At 46.9% G+C, this 23,884-nt stretch overlaps 1 protein-coding gene and 10 non-coding genes across 11 annotated transcripts in view; 10 read left to right on the forward strand and 1 right to left on the reverse strand.

The window, feature by feature from the left end:
• CCDC93 (coiled-coil domain containing 93) overlaps positions 1-10,400 on the reverse strand; it is a 109,608-nt gene extending 99,208 nt beyond the window's left edge. Inside the window, exons 1-3 of the mRNA XM_063939689.1 lie at positions 10,218-10,400; positions 5,535-5,648; positions 5,355-5,449 (exon numbers count right to left, since the gene is read on the reverse strand). Coding sequence (XP_063795759.1) covers positions 5,355-5,449; positions 5,535-5,648; positions 10,218-10,250 — 242 coding nt within the window. The 5' untranslated portion in view covers positions 10,251-10,400. The remainder of the gene's footprint in view (positions 1-5,354; positions 5,450-5,534; positions 5,649-10,217) is intronic.
• Positions 10,401-11,101: 701 nt separating this feature from the next.
• Positions 11,102-11,184, forward strand: LOC134959589 (small nucleolar RNA SNORD74). The gene has a single exon (XR_010187599.1). It is a non-coding gene; the product is annotated as a small nucleolar RNA SNORD74 (small nucleolar RNA).
• A 1,114-nt stretch (positions 11,185-12,298) lies between these two features.
• Positions 12,299-12,377, forward strand: LOC134959569 (small nucleolar RNA SNORD24). Its single transcript, XR_010187580.1, has one exon. It is a non-coding gene; the product is annotated as a small nucleolar RNA SNORD24 (small nucleolar RNA).
• Positions 12,378-12,514: 137 nt separating this feature from the next.
• LOC134959576 (small nucleolar RNA SNORD79) lies at positions 12,515-12,594 on the forward strand. Its single transcript, XR_010187586.1, has one exon. It is a non-coding gene; the product is annotated as a small nucleolar RNA SNORD79 (small nucleolar RNA).
• Positions 12,595-13,939: 1,345 nt separating this feature from the next.
• Positions 13,940-14,020, forward strand: LOC134959590 (small nucleolar RNA snR60/Z15/Z230/Z193/J17). Its single transcript, XR_010187600.1, has one exon. It is a non-coding gene; the product is annotated as a small nucleolar RNA snR60/Z15/Z230/Z193/J17 (small nucleolar RNA).
• A 1,056-nt stretch (positions 14,021-15,076) lies between these two features.
• Positions 15,077-15,141, forward strand: LOC134959608 (small nucleolar RNA SNORD78). The gene has a single exon (XR_010187615.1). It is a non-coding gene; the product is annotated as a small nucleolar RNA SNORD78 (small nucleolar RNA).
• A 173-nt stretch (positions 15,142-15,314) lies between these two features.
• Positions 15,315-15,391, forward strand: LOC134959587 (small nucleolar RNA SNORD47). The gene has a single exon (XR_010187596.1). It is a non-coding gene; the product is annotated as a small nucleolar RNA SNORD47 (small nucleolar RNA).
• A 1,186-nt stretch (positions 15,392-16,577) lies between these two features.
• LOC134959610 (small nucleolar RNA SNORD75) lies at positions 16,578-16,639 on the forward strand. The gene has a single exon (XR_010187618.1). It is a non-coding gene; the product is annotated as a small nucleolar RNA SNORD75 (small nucleolar RNA).
• A 208-nt stretch (positions 16,640-16,847) lies between these two features.
• On the forward strand, positions 16,848-16,928 carry LOC134959578 (small nucleolar RNA SNORD79). The gene has a single exon (XR_010187589.1). It is a non-coding gene; the product is annotated as a small nucleolar RNA SNORD79 (small nucleolar RNA).
• Positions 16,929-18,454: 1,526 nt separating this feature from the next.
• On the forward strand, positions 18,455-18,529 carry LOC134959592 (small nucleolar RNA snR60/Z15/Z230/Z193/J17). The gene has a single exon (XR_010187601.1). It is a non-coding gene; the product is annotated as a small nucleolar RNA snR60/Z15/Z230/Z193/J17 (small nucleolar RNA).
• A 2,145-nt stretch (positions 18,530-20,674) lies between these two features.
• Positions 20,675-20,750, forward strand: LOC134959588 (small nucleolar RNA SNORD47). The gene has a single exon (XR_010187598.1). It is a non-coding gene; the product is annotated as a small nucleolar RNA SNORD47 (small nucleolar RNA).
• Positions 20,751-23,884: the final 3,134 nt, after the last annotated feature.

Consider the following 23,884-nt stretch of genomic DNA (forward strand, 5'->3'; position numbering starts at 1 on the left):
TATAAACAGCGAGTCAGACTTTCTGACTCCAGCCGTCCTTGAAATATATATATATTTTTAAGGCTCTGACAACGTCGAACAACTTGGAGTCCTCCAAGTCGCTAGAAGCCGCAGGCACCACAATAGGTTGGTTCAGGTGAAACGCTGATACCACCTTAGGGAGAAACTGAGGACGCGTCCGCAGTTCTGCCCTGTCCCAATGGAAAATCAGATATGGCTTTTGTACGAAAAAGCCGCCAATTCTGACACTCTCCTGGCCGAAGCCAGGGCCAGTAGCATGGTCACTTTCCATGTAAGATATTTCAAATCCACCGATTTGAGTGGCTCAAACCAATGGGATTTGAGGAATCCCAAAACTACATTGAGATCCCACAGTGCCACTGAAGGCACAACCGGGGCTGTATATGTAGTACTCCTTTGACAAAAGCTTGGACTTCAGGAACTGAAGCCAATTCTTTCTGGAAGAAAATCGACAGGGCCGAAATTTGAACCTTAATGGACCCCAATTTTAGGCCCATAGACAATCCTGTTTGCAGGAAATGTAGGAATCGACCCAGTTGAAATTCCTCCGTCGGAACCCTCTCCTTCAGGATCCGGCGTTCAACCGCCATGCCGTCAAACGCAGCCGCGGTAAGTCTAGAGGTAGAGTGCACGGATCCTCCGTGCGCATCTCTTGAAGTTCCGGGTACCAAGTCTTTCTTGGCAAATCCGGAGCCACGAGTATCGTTCTTACTCCCCTTCGCCTTATAATTCTCAGTACCTTGGGTATGAGAGGCAGAGGGGGGAACACATACATTGACTGGTACACCCATGGTGTTACCAACGCGTCCACAGCTATTGCCTGAGGGTCTCTTGACCTGGCGCAATACCTGTCCAGTTTTTTTGTTGAGGCGGGACGCCATCATGTCCACCTTTGGTTTTTCCCAACGGTTCACAATCATGTGGAAGACTTCTGGATGAAGTCCCCACTCTCCCGGGTGGTGATCGTGTCTGCTGAGGAAGTCTGCTTCCCAGTTGTCCACTCCCGGAATGAACACTGCTGACAGTGCTATCACATGATTTTCTGCCCAGTGAAAAATCCTTGCAGCTTCTGCCATTGCCCTCCTGCTTCTTGTGTCGCCCTGTCTGTTTACGTGGGCGACTGCCGTGGTGTTGCCCTACTGGATCAACACCGGCTGACCCTGAAGCAGAGGTCTTGCCAGGCTTAGAGCATTGTAAATTGCCCTTAGCTCCAGTATATTTATGTGAAGTGAAGTCTCCAGGCTTGACCACACTCCCTGGAAATTTCTTCCCTGTGTGACTGCTCCCCAGCCTCTCAGGCTGGCATTCGTGGTCACCAGGACCCAGTCCTGAATGCCGAATCTGCGGCCCTCCAAAAAGGTGAGCACTCTGCAACCACCACAGAAGAGACCCCCTTGTCCTTGGAGACGGGGCTATCCGCTGATGCATCTGAAGATGCGATCCGGACCATTTGTCCAGCAGATCCCACTGAAAGGTTCTTGCGTGGAATCTGCCGAATGGAATCGCTTCGTAAGAAGCCACCATTTACCCAGGACTCTTGTGCATTGATGCACTGACACTTTTCCTGGTTTTAGGAGGTTCCTGACTAGCTCGGATAACTCCCTGGCTTTCTCCTCCGGGAGAAAAACCTTTTTCTGAACTGTGTCCAGAATCATCCCTAGGAACAGCAGACGTGTCGTCGGGCTCAGCTGGGATTTTGGAAAATTTAGAATCCACCCGTGCAGTTGCAGCACTACTTGGGTTAGTGCTACACCAGCCTCTAACTGTTCTCTGGATCTTGCCCTTATCAGGAGATCGTCCAAGTAAGGGATAATTAATACACCTTTTCTTCGAAGAAGAATCATCATTTCGGCCATTACCTTGGTAAAGACCCGGGGTGCCGTGGACAATCCAAACGGCAACGTCTGAAACTGATAGTGACAGTTTTGTACCACGAACCTGAGGTACCCTTGGTTTGAAGGGCAAATTGGGACATGGAGGTAAGCATCCTTGATGTCCAAGGACACCATAAAGTCCCCTTCTTCCAGATTCGCTATCACTGCTCTGAGTGATTTCATCTTGAACTTGAACCTTTGTATGTAAGTGTTCAAAAGATTTCAGACTTAGAATAGGTCTCACCGAGCCGTCCGGCTTCGGTACCACAAACAGCGTGGAATAATACCCCTTTCCTTGTTGTAGTAGGGGTACCTTGACTATTACTTGCTGGGAATACAGCTTGTGAATAGCTTCCAACACCGTCTCCCTGTCGGAGGGAGATGTTGGTAAAGCAGACTTCAGGAATCTGCGAGGAAGAGACGTCTCGAATTCCAATCTGTACCCCTGTGATACTACCTGCAGGATCCAGGGGTCGACTTGCGAGTGAGCCCACTGCGCGCTGAAATTCTTGAGACGACCCCCCCACCGGACCTGAGTCCGCTTGTAAGGCCCCAGCGACATGCTGAGGACTTTTCAGAAGCGGGGGAGTGCTTCTGCTCCTGGGAAGGAGCTGCTTGCTGCAGTCTCTTACCCTTTCCTTTGCCTCAGGCAGATATGAATGGCCTTTTGCCCGCTTGTTCTTATGAGAACGAAAGGACTGAGGCTGAAAAGACGGTGTCTTTTTCTGTTGGGAGGTGACCTGAGGTAAAAAAGGTGGATTTTCCGGCTGTTGCCGTGGCCACCAAGTCCGATAGACCGACCCCAAATAATTCCTCCCCTTTATACGGCAAACTTCCATATGCCGCTTGGAATCCGCATCACCTGACCACTGTCGCGTCCATAAACTTCTTCTGGCAGAAATGGACAGCGCACTTACCCTTGATGCCAGAGTGCAAATATCCCTCTGTGCATCTCGCATATAAAGAAAATGCATCCTTTAAATGCTCTATAGTCAATAAAATATTGTCGCTATTCAGGGTATCAATATTTCCAGTCAGAAATTCCGACCAAACCCCCCCAGCACTGCACATCCATGCTGGGGCGATTGCTGGTCGCAGTATAACATCAGTATGTGTGTATATACTTTTTAGAGTATTTTCCAGCCTCCTATCAGCTGGATCTTTGAGGGCGGCCGTATCAGGAGACGGTAACGCCACTTGTTTTGATAAGCGTGTGAGCGCCTTATCTACCCTAGAGGGTGTTTCCCAGCGCGCCCTAACCTCTGGCGGGAAAGGGTATAATGCCAATAACTTCTCTGAAATTAGCAACTTCCTATCGGGGGTAACCCACGCTTCATCACACACTTCAATCAATTCATCTGATTCAGGAAAAACTACAGGTAGTTTTTTCACACCCCACATAATACCCATTTTTGTGGTACTTGTAGTATCAGAAATATGTAACGCCTCCTTCATTGCCGTGATTATGTAACGTGTGGCCCTACTGGAAAATACGTTTGTTTCTTCACCGTCGACACTGGAGTCAGTGTCCGTGTCTGTGTCTGTCGACCGACTGAGGTAATGGGCGTTTTAAAGCCCCTGACGGTGTTTGAGACGCCTGGACAGGTACTAATTGGTTTGCCGGCCGTCTCATATCGTCAACCGACCTTGTAGCGTGTTGACACTATCACGTAATTCCATAAATAACGCCATCCATTCCGGTGTCGACTCCCTAGGGGGTGACATCCCATTACAGGCAATTGCTCCGCCTCCACACCAACATCGTCCTCATACCTGTCGACACACACGTACCGACACACAGCACACACACAGGGAATGCTCTGATAGAGGACAGGACCCCACTAGCCTTTGGGGAGACAGAGGGAGAGTTTGCCAGCACACACCAAAGCGCTATAATTATACAGGGACAACCTTATAGTAAGTGTTTTCCCTTATAGCAGCTTAATATATAATAATATCGCCAAAAAATGCCCCCCCTCTCTGTTTTAACCCTGTTTCTGTAGTGCAGTGCAGGGGAGAGCCTGGGAGCCTTCCCACCAGCGGATCTGTGTGGGAAAAATGGCGCTGTGTGCTGAGGAGATAGGCCCCGCCCCCTTCACGGCGGGCTCTTCTCACGGTTTTTTCTGTAATCCTGGCAGGGGTTAAATACATCCATATAGCCCAGGGGCTATATGTGATGTATTTTTAGCCAGTAAAGGTAATTACATTGCTGCCCAGGGCGCCCCCCCCCAGCACCCTGCACCCTCAGTGACCGCGGTGTGAAGTGTGCTGAGAGCAATGGCGCACAGCTGCAGTGCTGTGCGCTACCTTAAGAAGACTGGGAAGTCTTCAGCCGCCGATTTCTGGACCTCTTCTCTCTTCAGCATCTGTAAGGGGGCCGGCGGCGCGGCTCCGGTGACCCATCCAGGCTGTACCTGTGATCGTCCCTCTGGAGCTAGTGTCCAGTAGCCTAAGAAGCCAATCCATCCTGCACGCAGGTGAGTTCGCTTCTTCCCCCCTTAGTCCCGCGTTGCAGTGAGCCTGTTGCCAGCAGGACTCACTGAAAATAAAAAACCTAACAAACTTTTATTCTAAGCAGCTCTTTAGGAGAGCCACTTAGATTGCACCCTTCTCGGCCGGGCACAAAAATCTAACTGAGGCTTGGAGGAGGGTCATAGGGGGAGGAGCCAGTGCACACCACCTAGTGGTCAAACTTTTAATTTTGTGCCCTGTCTCCTGTGGAGCCGCTAATCCCCATGGTCCTGACGGAGTCCCCAGCATCCACTTAGGACGTCAGAGAAATAGCAGTAAGGTGTCTCTGTATATATATCTGGCCAAGTGCAGTACACGTGGCCAGTACTATGAAATGTGATCCCAAATTCCCACTAACACCCCTGCGCCTCCGGTGGAGTAGAGATGTAGTACTGGAACGTTCTGGAATCACAGCAGGAAGACACAGGAAGCATGTTAAAATGGCCCCCATGCTATGCTTACACATATAATCCTAGTGCTGGTTAAAACTTTCACTGATTATAACCCTGCAAATATCCCTGCAGCCTAGCATCTGCTGGTGCTGCAGTATTTCTTATGCCGCTCTATTGCCCCTTTATTTATTGCCCCCCCCTCCGCTTGTGGTAATGGCTGCATGCTCTTTCAGATTCAGAGCAGCGGCAGCGCAGCGTGTGGGGCCCCAGCGGGTATCGCCGTGCGGATTATTCAAAGTAATTGTGACCTGAGCCACAGAGCTGTTACTACTTCGAGCACAGAAAAAACACTGAGAGGTACTCCGGGATATGGAGGGGTGGAGTGTTCTAAATTTAAATATTCAGTGCTGTTCCTACGGAAGCCCGTCCATATCCCAAGAGTACTCCAGTGACCCCTAGTGGATGATAAAGAAATATTGATTATTCGGTGTCACCCCTACAGCGACAGAAGCCATCTGTATGCCCCAGAATGTCACAGCGTCTGAACTAAACTTACATCTTTTGTCCGATTGTAGAGTTCTCCTGGAAAAGCAAATCCACATCGATGTCAAAGTTACACGTAGTGATACACCAGGTCATACCACCAACCACCTGTAGGGGGCGACACATCATGAAACAGATGAAGCCACCACCATGCAACATGGGAACAACACAACAAGGATTCATCCAAGGTTACCTTGTCAAAGGGAGAGAGGCCTTTAATTCTGGCCCTGAAATAACCGGCAGCCACCAGTAGCTCCAGGATCTCGGCCAGTTTCACATTCTGCTCCTCGTCTTCTCTGATTTCTACCTGAAAGGATAATGAATGAAAGGTGTACTTAATGCTCATAATACAGGACTGTAGGCCCCAATGATGGGCTTCTGAGTGAGAGAGGGTAGGGGGGAGAATAATACCCTTACAGAACACCCCAAAACTATGGCTCCAACTTACCACACAATCATATAACAAAACTCCCAATGCAAGATATGGCTCTGTGTTCAGCCAGACACACCGGGGTTCCGGGGACCATGAGATGAGTTCCACACTAACAGGGCAACAAATCTCAGTGACTGCACCGAAGCCAATATCAGCCGATGAGAGTGGTAATATGTAGTTATAAAGTGGAGTTGGTAGCTCACCCGTGTGACGCCGCATAGGTAAACGGCACACGTGCAGCCAGGGTTGGAAAACAACAGTTTAAAAAATAAATAAATAAACTTTTGTCTCAACTGTTTTATTTTTTTGTTGCTGCATTAATGCTTTAAATTGAATCCTGCTTATTATATTAATACTGTGAAACATTGCTATTTATTACATTAGAAACATTGATCACCCATGTTTTAATGCTTTCTAACATTAACAATCCAAAGTTATTAGACTTTGATATGATTTATTTTACATCTTTCAATAAAACCGTTTTTTTACTGATTATTATTCCTACTAGGTGATTCATCGCGCCCTACGGGCTCTCTTCACACCATCGTAAGGGGCTGCGCCCCCTTAACCCTTGCGGCGTGCAATATTTGTATTATATGGAGTATATATATATATATATATATATATATATAATTGTGTGAGTGGTTAAATATTGCACGGACAAAGAGCGTGCGATGGTTAAGGGGTCGTAGACCCTTGCAAAGGCGTGAACAGTGCACGCAGGGCCCAATTAATCAACTAGTGGGTGCTGTGGTTGGGGGAGTGGCGGCTACAGGGGAGACGTGGATGGAGGAGGGTGTCCGGGGGTGGCCCGGGTGGGCAAGGGGTGGTTGCGGGGTGCCGCGGGTGTGGGAGGGTCTGGTGCGGTGGTGTAGTGGGTGGGGGAGGGGTGGGTGCCGCGGGTGGGTGTCCGGAGCTACCGCTGGTGCGGGGGTGCGGCGGGTGGGGGAGGGGGTCCGGAGCCACCGCGGGTGGTGGTAGGGTGTGTGTGGGGGTACCGCGGATGGGGCCCGGAGGTACTGCGAGTGGGGGAGGGGCAGGTAATGCTTCTCCTCCTGGAAGCAGCTAAGCTGCTGTCCTCCCTTTGGCAGTGACTCTCCCGGAGACTCACACAGCAGTCAAGCAGCCAGTCACTATTGTTAGCGCCGGTGTCCCAACGCGCCGCATTACAGGGAAGAAGATGCACTCAATAAACTACAGCTCCCAGTAGGCCTTAGCGCCGGAATGCTTCGGTGATAGGGGCTGCTGGGAGCTGTCGTTTATTTAGTGCGTCTACATCTCTGTAATGCGGCGCGTTGGGACACCGGCGCTAACAATAGTGACTGGCTGGCAGAACTGACTGACTCGCTGAATCAATGTAAAAGGTGAGAGTGCTCTCCAATGTCAGCGACACTGCACTGCACTGCACAGCACTGTCACCTTTTTACATTGATTCAGCGTCCAGACATTACCCTCCTCGATATCACCCACTCTATCCGTTACATTAGCCATCTCGGGGCTTCCAGGCCGGCAGCCCAGGTGCTGTGTTGCGGAGTCAGGGCCTCTGGGGATCTGGGTACGGCTGTGGCGGGGAGGCAATTCTGTGACATCACATGCAGAGGAGGCTCCAGGGCTCAGAGAGTATGCGGCGCAGGAAAGGCTATGAAAGCCTTCCGCTGCGCCGCTTTCATACATATCTATGCCGGTAGCCGCAGCAGCTTTTGTTCCACCTGCACCGTGGCTAGGGAGTGGGGATTGTTGATGCCGGAGGGGGCAGGTGGACTGGCAGCAGGACATAGGACGTTGCAGTAAAAGGAGTTTGGTTTTCCCTATCTACAGCGCAGAGACTTGCTGCAGATGCAGTGGCATACCCACCAACTGTACCTTTTTGGCAGCTACAGTACCTTTTTTTTATGGTCTTTAGCGATTTTTGGCTCTCCAAACTTCCACTGAAAGTATAGGAAAAGGGGCGTGGTCACGCCACTTTACCCGTGACCACACACCCTTTTCAAATTTGTACCGATTTTTATGTGTAAACTGTTGGAGGGTATGTTGCTGCAGCTGCAGTGGGCCTATTTTGGGGTGTGGACCTGGAGCTGCAGCTCCATCAGCCCCATTGTTAATCCTGCTCTGGGAACACACAGCAGCCAAAGGGCAGAGCCTCCCATTGGATGTAACCTGTGTGGGAGGGCGTTTCTCACCCAATCAGCTGTGGACTGGGTGTGATAGACCTGCTGCTAACCCAATGAGAGCTCCTAGCCACGCCCAGCGTTATTCACACAGTCACAGAGTAACAGATCGGGCCATTATATAGATTACATCTGAATCATGCTTGCCAATATTCTGGCTGCCCAATGCGGTAGGGGCAGCCAGGTCGGCTCAGGGAGGGGCTCGATGACACTGCATATGGGCGGATCTGGGGCATGGCCACACAATAATCACCGTGGCACCGCCCGCTGCAACGCAATACAGAGATTACCATGATGATGCGATTCAGCACGAATTGCGTCATCTGACACTCCCAGACCGCCCACTTCAGACAGCAGCAGTGGCCTGTGGGGGGTTGCTGGGCAGAGCCGAGGGTGGGGGATATAGCGGGCTGACAGCGCCCAGCCGGGAGACTTGTCCACTTTTCCAAGGGGGTGGTAGCACCACCCGTTTTTGTGAGCCTCCCGCCGAGTAGGCAAGTATGATCTGAATATATGTAGATAGATTAAACATATTAAAACATAAAAAGTACACCCAGAGACTTCTCAATAGGACTTACTGTAAATTTCTGGATTAAAATAAACATGAAGGAGATGAAACCATGAGGTGTTTCTCAGTGTATTGCCTCTTTAATGTGTTGGAGTTGTTACCCTTTAAGATTGAGAATGTTAGTTGTGGGTTTCTCCTGTCCTATAGGATTGTTAGGGGAGGAGTTTGTGGAGTCTTAAATTGAGTACACACCTAAAGGTTTAACCGTCCAATCTACCTGATGGGAACAAAAAGCTGCTAATACATGGGAGCAAATTACATTCAACCAATTGCTCCCAAATGCTGGAAAACAAAAATGATTGTTCCAGATAAAAGTGTTCCTGTAAATAAAATAAATTCAACCAATTTGTCTGAAAGACCATTGTCTATTTTTTCCAGTGTCAGACACCAGAGGGAAGCAGGAGGTACACTATCGACCATGCTGTGTTATTTCACCCTGGGGTGAAAAAGAACACGGGATAGACAGATATTTATTTTGTATATAGGGCTGGCCTGGGATATATGCAGTGCAATGCATATGATGTACACCGATCTGGATGTAGATATATTGCAGGCTGGGTGTATTTGGGGTGTAATGCAAAGGGTGCATATAGGGTATCTGGGCTTTAGGTCAACAACACTTAGGTCGTCACTCATTAGGTCAACATGCATTAGGTCGACATGGCAAAGGTCAACATGAGTTTTTCATATTTTTTTCCATTTTTAAACTTTTTCACACTTTACGATCCACGTGAACTAACATTGGGAATAGTAACCTGTGCCAAAGCATGGCGAAGCGACGCGAGCCATGCGAGGGGACACGGTGCACTAACTGGGGTTCCCGGTCACTTTACGGAGAAAACTACACCATTTTTTTTTTAAATCCTCATGTCGACCTAATGACCGTGTCGACCTATTTCAGGTGTTGACCTAGTGACTGTCGACCCACACCCACATATAGGACTGTATGCTGGCAAGGTGTATATAGGGTGTGATATATATAGGACTGGATGCAGATATATAAGAAGGCTGGGTGTATATAGGGATGAATGCAGATATATAGAAGGCTGGGTGTATATAGGGCTGAATACAGATGTATAGAAGGCTGGGTGTATATGGGGGTGTGATGAATATAAGGCTAGATGCTGATGTTCAAGAGGCTGGGTGTACAGGGGGCTGGGTGCAGACGTACAGGGGACTGGGTGTACATAAGGCTGGGTGCAGACATACAGGGGACTGGGTGGGTGTTTATGGGGCTGGTTGCAGCTGTATAGAAGGATGGCTTATACGAGGCTGGATGCAGCCAAATAGAAGGCTTGGTTATATGGGGCTGGATGCAGTATATAGGAGGCTAGGTATCTATGGGGATGGATGCAGTATATAGGAGGCTGGGTGCAGTATATAGGAGGCTGCGTATATACCGGGCTGGGTGCAGTATATAGGAGGCTGAGTGTATACGATGCTGGGTGCAGTATATAGGAGGCTAGGTGTATACGGTGCTGGGTGCAGTATATAGGAGGCTGGGTGCAGAATATAGGAAGCTGGGTGTATACGGGCTGGGTGTATAAGGAGCTGGGGGTGTATAACGGGCTGGGTGTATTTGGGGCTGAGTGCAGTATATAGGAGACTGGGTGTATAAGAGGAAGGGGGTATACAGCGTTACACATAAAGTACAGGACTGTACATATACTGTATCCCCCCTGCACACACTGTACTTCGGGACTGTACCTCGGGCACTGGCTCCCCCCTCCTCCCGGCCATGACTCGGAGTCGGTTCCGCTGCACGGGTGGAGCGCCGCTCTCTGACAGCTCTCAGGAGTAGCAGCGCCAGAGGAAACACCCCTATCCCGTGTGTGGTATCGCCCAGCGATGGGCGTGTCCTCCGGGGAGCATGTGACTTGTCACATTGTCAGAGCGTATAGGCGTCGCATTTGCAGCTGGCTCATGATCTAACCAATAACATGGTCGCGCCAGCCGTAGCGTGCGACAATTTCGATACCAAGAGCCTACTGGCTGTTCCACTGCAGGAGGCGGACCGTGGCGTATTTCCGGTGGGATGCAGCGTAGTATATAAGCGGCGGCCGCAGCGCAGTGAGGTCCTCTTGGATTTGATCCTCTTCAGCTGTAGATCAGGTGAGTGACTGACGTCTCTGTACTGGGGGTGTATATGGCGCTTGCTGCGTGTAATATCCTTGCAGGGAGGCTCCTCTCGTGTTAGTGTCGCTCCGTGGCGTGTTACCTGCCTTGTGGAGAGCGATAGCGGGGAGGATGGTGATGGATTGTGCTGCCCACGCCATTCCCGGCCGTAGTATGTCTGCAGCTATGGGAGTTTTTAGTAATAACCCAGGCGCGGACATGGGATGCAGCATGGACCATGCAAGTGGTATAGGCCTATGATCGTGACCTGCAGCTCCGTCCAGTTATCTAGTAAACCTGTCCTCATGGTGCTTAAACAGTCCAGCTTTTAAGGCTATCTATTCTTAAGCACGGTTGACTTCATTAGTACATGTTTCTTTTCACAGTCCGTGCTCCTGCAGGGTTATCCTTAAAACCTGGACTGCTAGGCTGCCTTGGGAGATGTCTGTTAGCCCTGCCCTGATCCCGGCCTGTGTGCAGCCTGAACATGATGAAAGCTAATGTTGGTAGGGACATCTGAGAGATCATGATGATTACCAACGTCTCTGAGCAGGCCTGCCCTCCCGCACCATGCACTATAGCTGGGATCTATGTATGAATAGGGTTCCTTTAGCCATTAAGCAGACAAGTCTCATTTAGTGATTATGTCCAGCCTGAGTTTGGTTCTCCCCAGGTTAGTGGAATTGTGGAGTGTCAACTACTGTCCTTAAGAATACAGTTTGGGTTAAATGCTTTGGGTTTCTGTGTAGGGATGGATATTGGAAACCTGATGATTGGCTGCCGTTTTCTGAATGCAAAAGCAGTATGAACATTGGAGGTTATACTGTGTGGAGATCTGTGCATACATGACTGAGCTACAGGGGTGGTATTCATGTGACTGACTGTCAGCTGACCGACAGTCGCATGACTCCTCCTCCACCATCCCCGACTGCTTACTATCCCGATAGTCGGCATGCCGACCAACAGGGACTATTTCCACTTATGGGTGTCCACGACACCCAGAGTGGGAAGAGAACATGTGGTGACCGCAGGTTGTCACTGAGCCTGCAAGGGGCTTGCTGCACTCGCCCCTCCCCGCTGGGATCCCGGTGTCTGTATGCTGCCGGTCTCCTGACCGCCGGTCAGCCGTACTACACCCGAGCTACAGACACTACTTGGGTATATGCCACTGTAGTTTGAAAGCCATTGGACTGGCTCTTGACAGTATCATTTGATGGTGGGCAACCATAGCAAACCTGCTATTCAATACGAAAAGTAATTGGATTGAGTCCGGATTAGTGTTTATTACAAACATCAGTTTTCCATATCCTCCCTATTTGAGTATATTAAGGGTAAATGGTGTATGTTTACTGTTTGTGTGAATAACTGCAGACTGACTAATCTGGTGTCTTCATTACAGATGATCTGCTTCCTTGGCACGCCCTCTAAAAATGTAAGTTTTTTATTTTTTTTATTTTTTTATTTTAATACATATCTGGTATTTCTAAAACTAGAAATCTGATCTATAGGGTTCCTTCAGTCAGCAGAAATATCTATGCAGTCCCTAGTTTAGAGTCTAGCACGATCTAATCAAAATGGAGCAGCTAGTTTTTTTTTTAATGTTTTTTTTTATATGGCTTCTAGAACCGTTAATGGTAGATGCATTCCCTAAACTAGGACCAGTGATCCAGTAACGCCACTATGATGACACTTATTTGCTACTCTTGACTGTCAGGATGACGAGATAGCTACCACCTATATATTGCTGAGGCGTTACTTTCTGCTAGGATGAGTAGGCTCATATCCATGTATTTTCTTCTGATGTGTCCTTTTCCCCCATAGGTGTGAGATCAGCTCTGTTACAGGCTTATGGGTGAGTTTTTATGGTGTTAAATGTTGAACGTACCATAGACTGTACATGATGATTTGTATTAATCAATGGGAATCTCTCTGAATAAGGATGAGGGAGCACTCTTACACTGACACAGTATAGTATAATCTGAATTGATGCTGTATATGCCGAAGCTTTCCTAACTTATGTTGCTCTTTATCCTAGTGGCTCAGAAGAATGAAAAGAAGAAAAAAACTGCAGGAGGACAGGCATGAGGTTTGTGTCCCCCTTCCACAGTACACCCCAATGGCCATCTGTAAACTCTTTTTACTTTAGAAGGAAGTTAAAGTTTAACATATATCTGACTATCCTTAGAATGGTCTCTAGAATTTTGCATAATTCCATGACCTCACCTGACTAAGGTCTGCAGTAATCCATGGCAAAGCTTAGCTAAGCACAAGTGGCTCAGCATTGTTCTGATGCTGTAGACTTTACCTGACTATGTAGTACTGTGTAATGAATCTACTGCAGTGTGACACCTCTGTACAAAACACTATGGGATGGTGGTATTAAACTGGAGTTATCCCTGTCAGCTCCAGCTGCAGGTCCATGCCTACTGCTGCGGGACCCCCACTTGTGTGCTCCAGCTCTCTTGCATCCCCCACCCAGTCCCCTATTATAGTATTGATTGCAGTCATGTATATGCAGGGAACTGCCCATCTGGCCAATTTGTGCTCTCTGGTTTGACTGTCCAAAGAGTGAGGCCATGTCTATGAGCCCCTGCCCATAGTGTTTTTAATAGAAATGGGGGTGGTCCGTGAGTACATGCTGCATGTGCAACTCTCATGATGATCACATGTGTTCATGGATGCCTGGGTCTAACTGTGGCCCCAGTCAGTCACTATTTAGATACAACTACTGTGGGTGCAGGGGTTACAGCTGCTATTGGGCCTGGTAGTTGTCCTAAGCAGTGCTTAGCCTCCTATTCCTGTGGAGTACTTGATGCAATGACTCAGCCATGTAAATAACTATTTGAAAACATGCAGTTGTAGGCAGGCACTGTCCACCTACTTCTGTGACATAACAAGTTAGTGAGAAGTTGACATGGCTAGCATTAAGCTGGCCATACATTAGGATGACCATCATCCAATCCCTCGATCTCCCTTCAATATCCTGTTGAATCAATTGCACATGTTCTGGGTTTTTGCAGAAGATGTATTGTACAATCGTATGCCTAGCACGTTGTCACTAAGTCCTTTAAAAGGATGCTGATCATATGTGCATAAAATTATGACTGAATATGGGTTGTACAAATGATCATTTGATGTGACATTAGACAAATGGGGAATCACATCGGAAGCCTACCAAAAACACGTTTGGTGTGCACATTGCATCATACAACGTGAATCTTGCATTTGTATCAGTTATCATCCCAATGTATGGCCAGCCCAAGTCTGTAAGCTGATGCCAGCTTTTTGAAGTCTAAATTTTTACATTTCTCCAAAAAACACAATGATGAGAACATAGTTCAGCAGATGGACAGTGGTGATTAGAGCTTGTCTTTCGCTCCTATCTGATGTGTTTTGTGCTGGAATAATCAATGACCACTTACTTGAAAGCCATATGCTAATCCTATATATTCTTTTATAGACTATGCTGTGGAAGATGCTAACATGAAGCCTGTGACCTCCAGTAGTAAGTATGGCTTGGTGTATGCTTAATGTGAACATAAGCACAACTAGACTACAGCCTAAACTCCACTTGAGCCTAGAAAAGTGCAGTGGTTCCAGCATTTAATGCATGTGTATAAGATGTTCATATATTTGGGTGGTTCGCATGTGAAGTGATGGTTATTTCACCCAAGTAGATGGAGTTTAGCCACTGAGCTTCTAATACTGTCTGAAGTCCTGATCAGGGCAGCTAAACTGAAGGCCTTTGGGCACTGCTTACACCTCGGGAGGCTAATGGGCATCTAAATGCAACAATTGCATAGCTGTTGTCACCTAGTGGCACACTAGGCAATACAATTGAATTGCCTCCATTAGGCACAAATTGCCAAATGTTGTAGCCCTTCTATACTTATGCATAATCCTTATGTACATACTGATCTAGTACCTAGAGCTGGCAAGTTGCCTAGTATGATGATGCTTTTATTTAACAGACTTGACCATCCCATGGAAGTTTGTTATTAGCTCTATCTGACTTGTGCTCCTACTCCCATGTAACTAAACTTTTATTTTTATTTTTTTGAAGAACCTGACTGACAACTTTTTTGTTTGTTTTTTGTTTAAAGTGGAGTGTTACAGTGATGGTGCCACAGTACTCCCTGCACTGCTGCAAGGTAAGCAACCTTAAGGCAAAGATGGTCTGTCTGCTTGCATTAGATGTGTACATGGGCTGTAACTAGATGACTTTCATCTTGATGATTTGGCCAGCCTATGTTTCCAGCTGTCCAACTACAAGCCCTAGCATGCACTGCTGCAGTTTTGCTATTGCCAAACACTAAACCTGTGGCAGAGCATACTGAGATGTAGCTTCACAGGTTGGCCTGACAGATGGAATCTGAGTTGAACTGCTGCATGTTGTGGGTCGGTGACTTGCTTAGCCCAGAAATCTAGAACATAACTATGTGTTCTTGGGGTTGTTAATGATGTTTCAAATGTCTGACCTGAAATGCCAATGTAGAGTAACCAAACTACTGATATGACCCTCAAAGTCAGTCAGGTGTAGCCTTCCAAAGCCTGACCATGCTAAAACCTTGTCTGTTTCTAGGGACTGAATGTTACAGCTGCTGCACAATCAGGTGAGTGTCAACCATATTTTCATAGTCTGATGTATAACCTAATATGGTCTGGATATGTGTTGGATAGTCTGCTGGTGACCAATGATGAAACTGATTCTGCCATATGATAAAGGCTGATTATACTCCAAACCGTTCCATTTATTTTCTGAGGTAACCAGCACCAAACATGTGCCACATTCAGGCATGTTGACTACTAATGGACATCTGATCAAACAATTGCCTGTATAAACACCCAGCAGTGGGTGCACAGAACATTGGATTAGCACCTAATAAATGCTACCTCATCTGTCTGCTATTGGCAGCTTCACCACTTCTCAGCTGTAATTGAATAGCCCCAGACAGCTACCAATTTTGTAAATTTCTCGTGCAGTAAACTACCACTGCCAATTGTATTCCAATCACCATAGTGTCACACTAGCTTACTACTTTTCTGGATACACCTTAAATCATACTTGCCTACTCTCCCGGAATGGCCGGGAGGCTCCCGAAAATCGGGTGACCCTCCCAGCCCCACGGATGAGCAGGCAAGTCTCCCGGAACCAGCAGTCACCCTGCCCGTCTGCCTACTTACTGTGTAAAGTGGGCGGTCCGGGCAGTTGATGATGCGATTCTTGCTGAATTGCATTATCGTAGCCACGCCCCCTGCAGTGTAATGCCGGGGATCGTGGCATTACATAGCAGGGGGCGTGGCTTAAAGGGTGTGCCGTGGTAACTCCGCCCCTGCTCCTCCCCACGTCAGCCTGTCCCCATGCTGAGCCGACCTGGCTGCTCTCTCCCGCAGAGAGCAGCCAGAATATCGGCAAGTATGCCTTAAATCGGTAGCTTAAGGAAATTCTATGAGTATCTTGCTAGAATAGTTGTGTTGCAGACAGGACACTTCTGGATATACTAAATACTTGTTTTACTGTTCACCTTTGGGGATTGTCTGCTATTCAGCATCTGCTAAGATTTGTAGCATTATGTGTAATTAATTTTCTTGCCCTGCAGATGGCCCTGGACCTCACTGCTTGCAGCAGCCACACAGATTACATTGGTAAGTTCAGGATCGGATGTACTGGACATATGGCTGAGTCATGACATAAGGGATAATTGGATGCCCATAACTTTGAATAACTTGGGTGATGCTGTTTCTAAGCACAAAGTATGGATGACACTGGTGTGCTAGGATTATTCCCAGGAATAGAGCCTGTTCTCTATGGCCTGTCTGGTCATGACTAGGCTTACAGGGCAGTAGTGGCCACTGTAGATACTCATACTGGCATCTACTAAACAGGACTGTCTATTGAGTGTGAAGACCAGATTAGTCATGAGTGGATTGGGTCTGTACTATCTTACCTTAAGCCGATGATGCTTCAAGAGTAGTGGACAGAAGTGATTTCTGACAGCATTAATACTGAGGCTTAAATTAGGATATCTAAAGAACATGCCTTCTGTATAAATAGTGAGCTGTGTGGTGCTGCTAGTGCAGATGCTGACTAGACTTGTAATTTGTTAATTATGTTGACCATAATATATGGCTTCTAACAGTTCATATCCTCTTCCAGAGACCAGGCGTATTGCAGACCATCTACAATGTAAGTACTGTTAATAGTGGCTCTTGCTCAGCCATTGTACTGTATGATGATTTGAATAATTATCAATGGGAATCTCTCTGAATAAGAGTGAATGATACGCTACATCTGATGGTGCATGTGCTGTTAGTAAAACTTGTGTTGTGGCAGCAGGAGGAATAATTCTACCTCTGCTTGTTTCTAGATACTGGCTGCTCTGGAGGCTGATATGATTAAGGTGAGTGCTGGTACAAATAAGGATGCAATAGCTGAGGCTTGTACACTGGATCACATGATGATTTCATAGTTCATCAGAATGACAGTGGTGAACACTTTCGCTCCTATCTGATATGTCCAGTTTGTTACCTATGTAATGTCAGCTATTTAAAGGACAACATAACCTAAAACCAGTACTTATACAGTATACCTGTAATACATACACACTGGCAGAACCTTCCTAAAACTGCACTTTTAGTAGTGCCACTAAGTCAGGAGTGGGGAACCTCCGGCCCGCAGGCCATATAAGGCCCGCAAAGCCGTTTGCTCCAGCCCACCCGCTTCTCCCAGTGAGACACGCCGCCGCTCAGTCCGGCGGCAGCGTGTCGCAGCTGTCAGGACAGGGAGGACAGCGCAGCAGTGTGTAGAACTTGAAACCAGCCGCCCAACATAGCCACGCTCCTCCGTGTCCCGCCGAAAGGAGCGGTAAGTAGCACGGAAGGGGGGGCATTTGTATACCTGGCACTGTGGGGGATATTTGTGGATCTGGCACTGCACTATTGGGGGCATATGTGTATCATGTTCCATTTTAACTGGCCACACCCATTTTTTTGGCACACATGCCTTCGGCGCACACACAGTACCTCTATGAGGCAGACCTGCTGGGGGGCAGGGTCATTTTTTAAGTTGAGAATTTTTGTATGGCCCCGAAGGATTTTATAAATATCCAAATGGCCCTCGGTAGAAAAAAGGTTCCCCACCCCTGCTCTAAGTGTTCATTGTGTGCTAAAATGCACCATGAATACAAACTAACAAATGTGTACTCCCCTCAATGGCTACTCTGCTTGTATAAGGCTTGGGGCAGTATCATTAGCTACTGTTGCTGCAGCTAAAAGATTCTAGGCTATCCTATCTGCCGGCAGTTAATTGGGGATTGAGGCGCACAATCCCTGATAACCAGCCCCAGGAGACTAGTTATTGCCCAAACACATGGGTGTGCAATATCGCAGATCCCATGTGTTATCGGCCAATAACTGGTTATTAGCGCACAGTTGAGTTGCCCTGTGGCATTATCTGTCTTAAGCCTGTTACTGTGCAGTAAATTACAGCACCTAATAGAATACTGCCTTTAGCAATGATGGTGGTCTTACCCTATGGCAAGTTTGTCTACAGAAATCTGCACACTATAAAGCTTATGTGGTATATGAGAGCAGCTGTCCAAACAACTTGCTCCCTCCGACATTTCACTTTGTCAGCAGGGAATCTCCTTTAAATGACTGACATGCCAACCCTAATTATGGAATACTGTCATACAAGACCTGCCTCAAGTGCCACTGTTACAACATATGTTCTATACCTCCAGGTACACCAGAAATGGCTTGCTTCACCTGAATAGGCCCTCCATTGAACACTAGTGAGTATGATTTGGCACTGGGGTATTTTGGAACAGTAGATGTGTATGATGAAAACATAGTTCAGCTGATATCTGTGAAGAACAATCTTTCGCTCCTATCTGATGCATCTCTAGACTTCATACAATAAAGCTGTATGCTCAACCTCCAACTGATAGACTTCTATGTGTACAGGTTCTGGTGTTGCTGAAAGAATGACATGAACTGCAGACTTGTATCTAAGGTAGGTTTCCTTTATAATTTAATGGGTATACTACGGTTTATGGCTTTTCACTTACCCCAAACTTCTGCTTAGTATGACCAATGTTAACCTGTCCTAGTGCAACTGGGAGTGCAGTGCCCAGCCTACCCCTCCACTATATCCTAAAGACAAGACTCCTGCAGAGTGTGGGGGGAGGGGTTGTAGCCTTTATAATGCATTGCTCCTTAAAGAGCAGCAGCTGTCACCAGAGTTGTAAGCCTTTGCTGCTGCTATGCAGGCTGAACATGTATTGTGGAAACATACAGCTTTGCAGTTCTACACTGGTTTCTGTGTAGTAGACTCTTTAGCTTTCGGTATCCTGTCTCTAGGTCAACCACTATTGGTAGACAGTACATAGGTTGGCAGGGACTCTAGGTCAACATGAGTTAACTTTTATTTTTTTAACTTTCATGCGTTATGATCCGCATGGACCGCAGTTGGGAACAGTAACCTGTGCCAAGCGCAGCAAGGCACCTTGCCTGAAGTGAGGGGACACAGTGCACTAATTTCTGTACAGTGACTGGGATCCCCAAAGTGCAGAAACATGTTGACAGTCCCTGTTGACCTAGACCACAGGTTCTCAAACTCAGTCCCCCACACAGTGCATGTTTTGCAGGTCTCCTCACAAAATCGCAAGTGAAATAATTAGCTCCACCTGTGGACCTTTTAAAAAGTCAGTGAGTAATTAATACACCTGTGCACCTGCTGGGTTACCTGCAAAACATGCACTGTGTGGGGTCCTGAGGACAGAGTTTGAGAACCCCTGACCTAGACAGTTGTCCTTAGGTGTGGTCAACCTTGCATACCACACCCTTGGCTTCCATAGATGTGTTCAGCACAATTTCTGACAGTGACTTTATTTTTTTGGGGGGTTATTGAAAGTATAGACTACTGTAGAAGCTGGATACAAGTGCCTACAAGGATAACTCCACGCTTGAGGTTTTCGTCACCTGACTTCAACAAGAAAGTCAAATGGTACATACACCACTTTATGCATACTACAGTATAAACTTCAGCTATCCTGGGGGGCTTCCTGGTCTCTGTGAGGTAGAAAACCATGAATTGAGCTGTGAAGTAACTGCCTTAGAGTGGGCAAATAGCACCTACTATTCTGTCCATTGTGAAGGTGTGTACTTGCTGTAATAGTTTAGTCAATGTCACTCACTTTCCCTATCTAATGACTAAAATATTGCAGTGTATGCTGCAAATGCCAACCGATGCTCAGCTTCTAATGCCCTGTCAACTGTACATGCAGCTTCTGACAACACTGTCAGATTGAGCTGAATGTACAGGCTGGCTGCGGCTTGACATCACTGAGCATATAATTTGGTATTGCACACCTTGTCAGGCAGTCCAATAGGGAATGGAACACAGTACAATATCACTCATGCAGTATCTGTGTATGCACCTTTGTACATGTAGTGCACCCAAAGATGGCTCCTAGACTTGTAGGTAGAACAATAAATTAAACAAATTATGTGGCTTTATTGTAGTCTCACCTTAACAATTGCAGGGAGCATAACCTGCAACCTAGTCTGTTTACTCCTGTAAGCAAACCCTTGAGTCCCCTTGGTAAGTGCCAGGGAGCATATGTGCAGCAGTCTTTGCTGTTACATGTGCCATAGCCACAGAAGTGCTGTCTTTACTAAGCAGGTTCTGGCAGCTAGTCCTGCTAACTTGTGGGAGGTTGGTGTTTTGCAGTGTTTCCTGCTCTCTAACTTATTGGCAGATGTAGGCTACAATAAATCTATGTACAGCCAACATGTATCTTGGTATTGGATGCCATGGTCTGTAAATGATGACTTAATGAATCAGGTCTCTGATCATTTTGAGGATAAAAATACATACTGATGCAGACTGACATACAGCATGGTCATTACATTACTATATACAAAGTATACTAATGTTTTCTTTTACTCCTTTTTGCAGGCTCTCAATGGATACGGCAAATGTAAGTACTAGATTGGTTGGCATACTGTGGGAAGCTATAGACTAAAATAGTCACTAAACACTCTGTAACTAATGATGAAACTGATTCTGCCATATGAAATCCACTGATATCATCACCTACCGTTCCATTCTTTTCTGAAATTACAGTAGCAGGAACGGTAACCTGTACTAATTAGTGATCAAATGCTTAGACTTTATTTTTTTTAATTTTTTTGTATAGTTCTCAATGCAGTGAGACCTGCTGCAGCTCCTGTTGCTGGTAAGTGCTTGTGCTGTTTATACCCCACCCCTCACTGTGGAATGATGACTATTACTTTTGAACTCTCTCACTGATAAGAAGATGAAAGTAAAAGTACTGACCCTCCCCATGCTATTCTCTAACATATCTGCTGTAATGATACTGAAACTAATATACTTCTGGTCCCTAGATCTGTTGAATGAAGACCTGAAACAGAATGGAAAGGATGAAGATTCATAGCTCAAGTGCATGCTCCTGCCTCGTTTAATGTATGAGTCTTACTGCAGCAGTGTTGCTAAGATCTTGCATAGCTGTAATGATGTACTTGTGTTGTAATCTGGCTGAATGTCTATGTATCTTATAATGAAACAGGCATAATAAAGACTTACTGTTTAAAGGTTAACACTTCCTTCTGTGCTAAGATAGAATTTGCAGTGAGGGCTCTGAGTTGGCATGAATGATCTGTAAATTGTTCAGACACCTAGTACAGGTATGTTTGGCAATCCCTGCACTTATTGTAAGGGACTGTATACAAAGTACTTGGAACAAGTGTATTCAGTGTTCAAATACACTTGTGTCATGGTAATTAAGCTGCATGCAGTCCCTTGTACCCAGGACCTCAGCCAGTGGGAGGATACCAGGGAGTTGGCATGCTGGCGCAGTAAGCGGCACTACACACAACACATCCTGGCCACGTGTGTAAGCTTGTCTGAATGTAAAGGTTTAGTTTGGGGAGATTCAAATGTTTCAAAAGTCAGTTCAGTTTTTTCTCTCTCTCCCCCCCCCCCCCCCCCCCCTGTCTAGAAAAAACAGTCTCCCAACTGACTTCAGACATTTGAATCTCCCCCATAGAATCTAAGAAATCTGGCCAGAGTGCTTAGATTTTAAGTACAGATCTCTTGTGTATGCCCCACAGCAAAAGAGCTGCGCATTGCTATCACTGGTGCTATATTGGTCAGGCACACTATCACATAGCTCATTTCACCTGCTGGGTGATACAAGCAGCTCATAACACACTGCGCAGAGCGGTCTGAGAGATCTCTAGTGTATACTGGCCTTTAGGCTTGTAACTTGTAGGGAAAGAATTTAATCTTTCAAATTGACCAGTGAATGTTGATGGGTCCTATGAAAGTAAAGGGTAACAGTTGAAGACCTAAAATATCGTATAGATGTAACACTACTGTGTAAAGGTGCCATGGTCTTCATGTGAAACACTAGGCCTCACTTAATCATTAGTTAACTTACTGCAGCTTAACTGGCGTTTCAACAATCCTTCCAGAAACTCAAGATGACAAGTGTCAAACAATGCACTTGAATGTAACAATTGGGGCAAGGTTTCTTGTACCATAGCAAAGATGTGTGACCATGGCAGAATATACTCTGTATCCATGGGGGAGTGATTGCCATACCTAGTGCCCTGCTCCCTTAGGACAGCACTTGGTGGATGACATTGATTGTATAACACACAAGGTAACATGGATAGCTTCACCCACCAAAGGTCAGCCTGCTCTAGGACTTACTGAATTGCAGGCCAATAAGCCTGGGGCCAGAGCTATGCTAGGTCTTGCAGTACCTAGTAGGAAAAAATCTGGTATCTGTGCCATTGATGGTGGCTGAAAACAAAACAATCTAACAGCCATCCCTACAGGAGTCTATAAATGGGACGGTGCAATGAGCACTAGAATCCAGCAGGGCGGTGTAATATCCCTTGCCTAAATTGAGCAGTTATGGATAATTCACACATTGAGTTTCTTAAGATCATTGGCATCTCAGACTGGTTATAAAAATGGACTTGGATTTCTCATGCAGAGACTAAAGTGGATACAGGTGAGTAAGAACAGGAGCGTACAGCCGAAACTGTACAATTGTCCTATCTAGCAGTATGTGTAAGCTAGGAATCTAGGTTAAGATCTGCAGGTTTGGGTTAAAATATCAGATTTTTGGGAGAGTAAGAGCAGGTGCAAAAATAGATGTGTTGCTAATGAGGAGGGGGTGAGCCCTAGTTCCAATGGTGTTTATTCAGAGGAATCAACAGCAGGATTCGGTCAGAAGATTTAGTCACTAGGTCAACAGTTTTTTCAATTTCTCTGATGTCCTAGTGGATGCTGGGGACTCCGTAAGGACCATGGGGAATAGACAGCTCCGCAGGAGACTGGGCACATCTAAAGAAAGCTTTAGGAATATCTGGTGTGCACTGGCTCCTCCCCCTATGACCCTCCCCCAAGCCTCAGTTAGATTTCTGTGCCTGGCTGAGCTGGATGCACACTAGGGGCTCTCCTGAGCTCCTAGAAGAAAGTATAGTTTAGGTTTTTCTTTATCATCCACTAGGGGTCACTGGAGTACTCTTGGGATATGGACGGGGGCGTAGCCGAACAAAGGCACTGAATATTTAAATTTAGGACTCTTCCCCCCCCCCCCCCCTCCATATCCCCGAGTACCTCAGTGTACTCTCTCAGTGTTTTTTCGGTGCTCACAGCACGAACATCGGCTTGTGGTATACCCACACTTGGATTTTTAATTTTTATTTTTACACATAGCACATCCCTTCCCAGTTTCTGGAAAAACATGGGTCCGGGATAGTGCCGCTGCAGGGGCAGCGCATGGCGTGTCGGTCCTCACAAAGAGCACCCTCACAGCCACAGACAGCATGGAGTGTCGGTCCTCACAAAGAGCACCCTCACAGCCACAGACAGCTCACTGCTTCTAAAAGAGCAGCCAGGACTAGAGAGCTGGACGGGCTTGCACAAAAGAAGCCCGTCGCAGCCATAGATCACTGGGACGCTGACTGGAGCTGGACGGAGCTTACACATAGAAGCCCCGTCACAGCCAGGACTACAAAGCTGAACGGAGCTTACACAAAGAAGCTCCGTTGCAGCCAGGACTACAGAATGACACAAACAACCATGAGTCACATCAATGAAGACTGGACGGAGCTTACACAGAAGAAGCCCCGTCACAGCCATGACTCACTTCACTGAAACTGGACAGAGCTTACACACAAGAAGCCCCGTCACAGCCAGGAGTTACAGCGTCGCAAGG

This window comes from Pseudophryne corroboree, chromosome 9, assembly GCF_028390025.1.
Source record: "Pseudophryne corroboree isolate aPseCor3 chromosome 9, aPseCor3.hap2, whole genome shotgun sequence".
Taxonomy (NCBI): Eukaryota; Metazoa; Chordata; class Amphibia; order Anura; family Myobatrachidae; genus Pseudophryne; species Pseudophryne corroboree.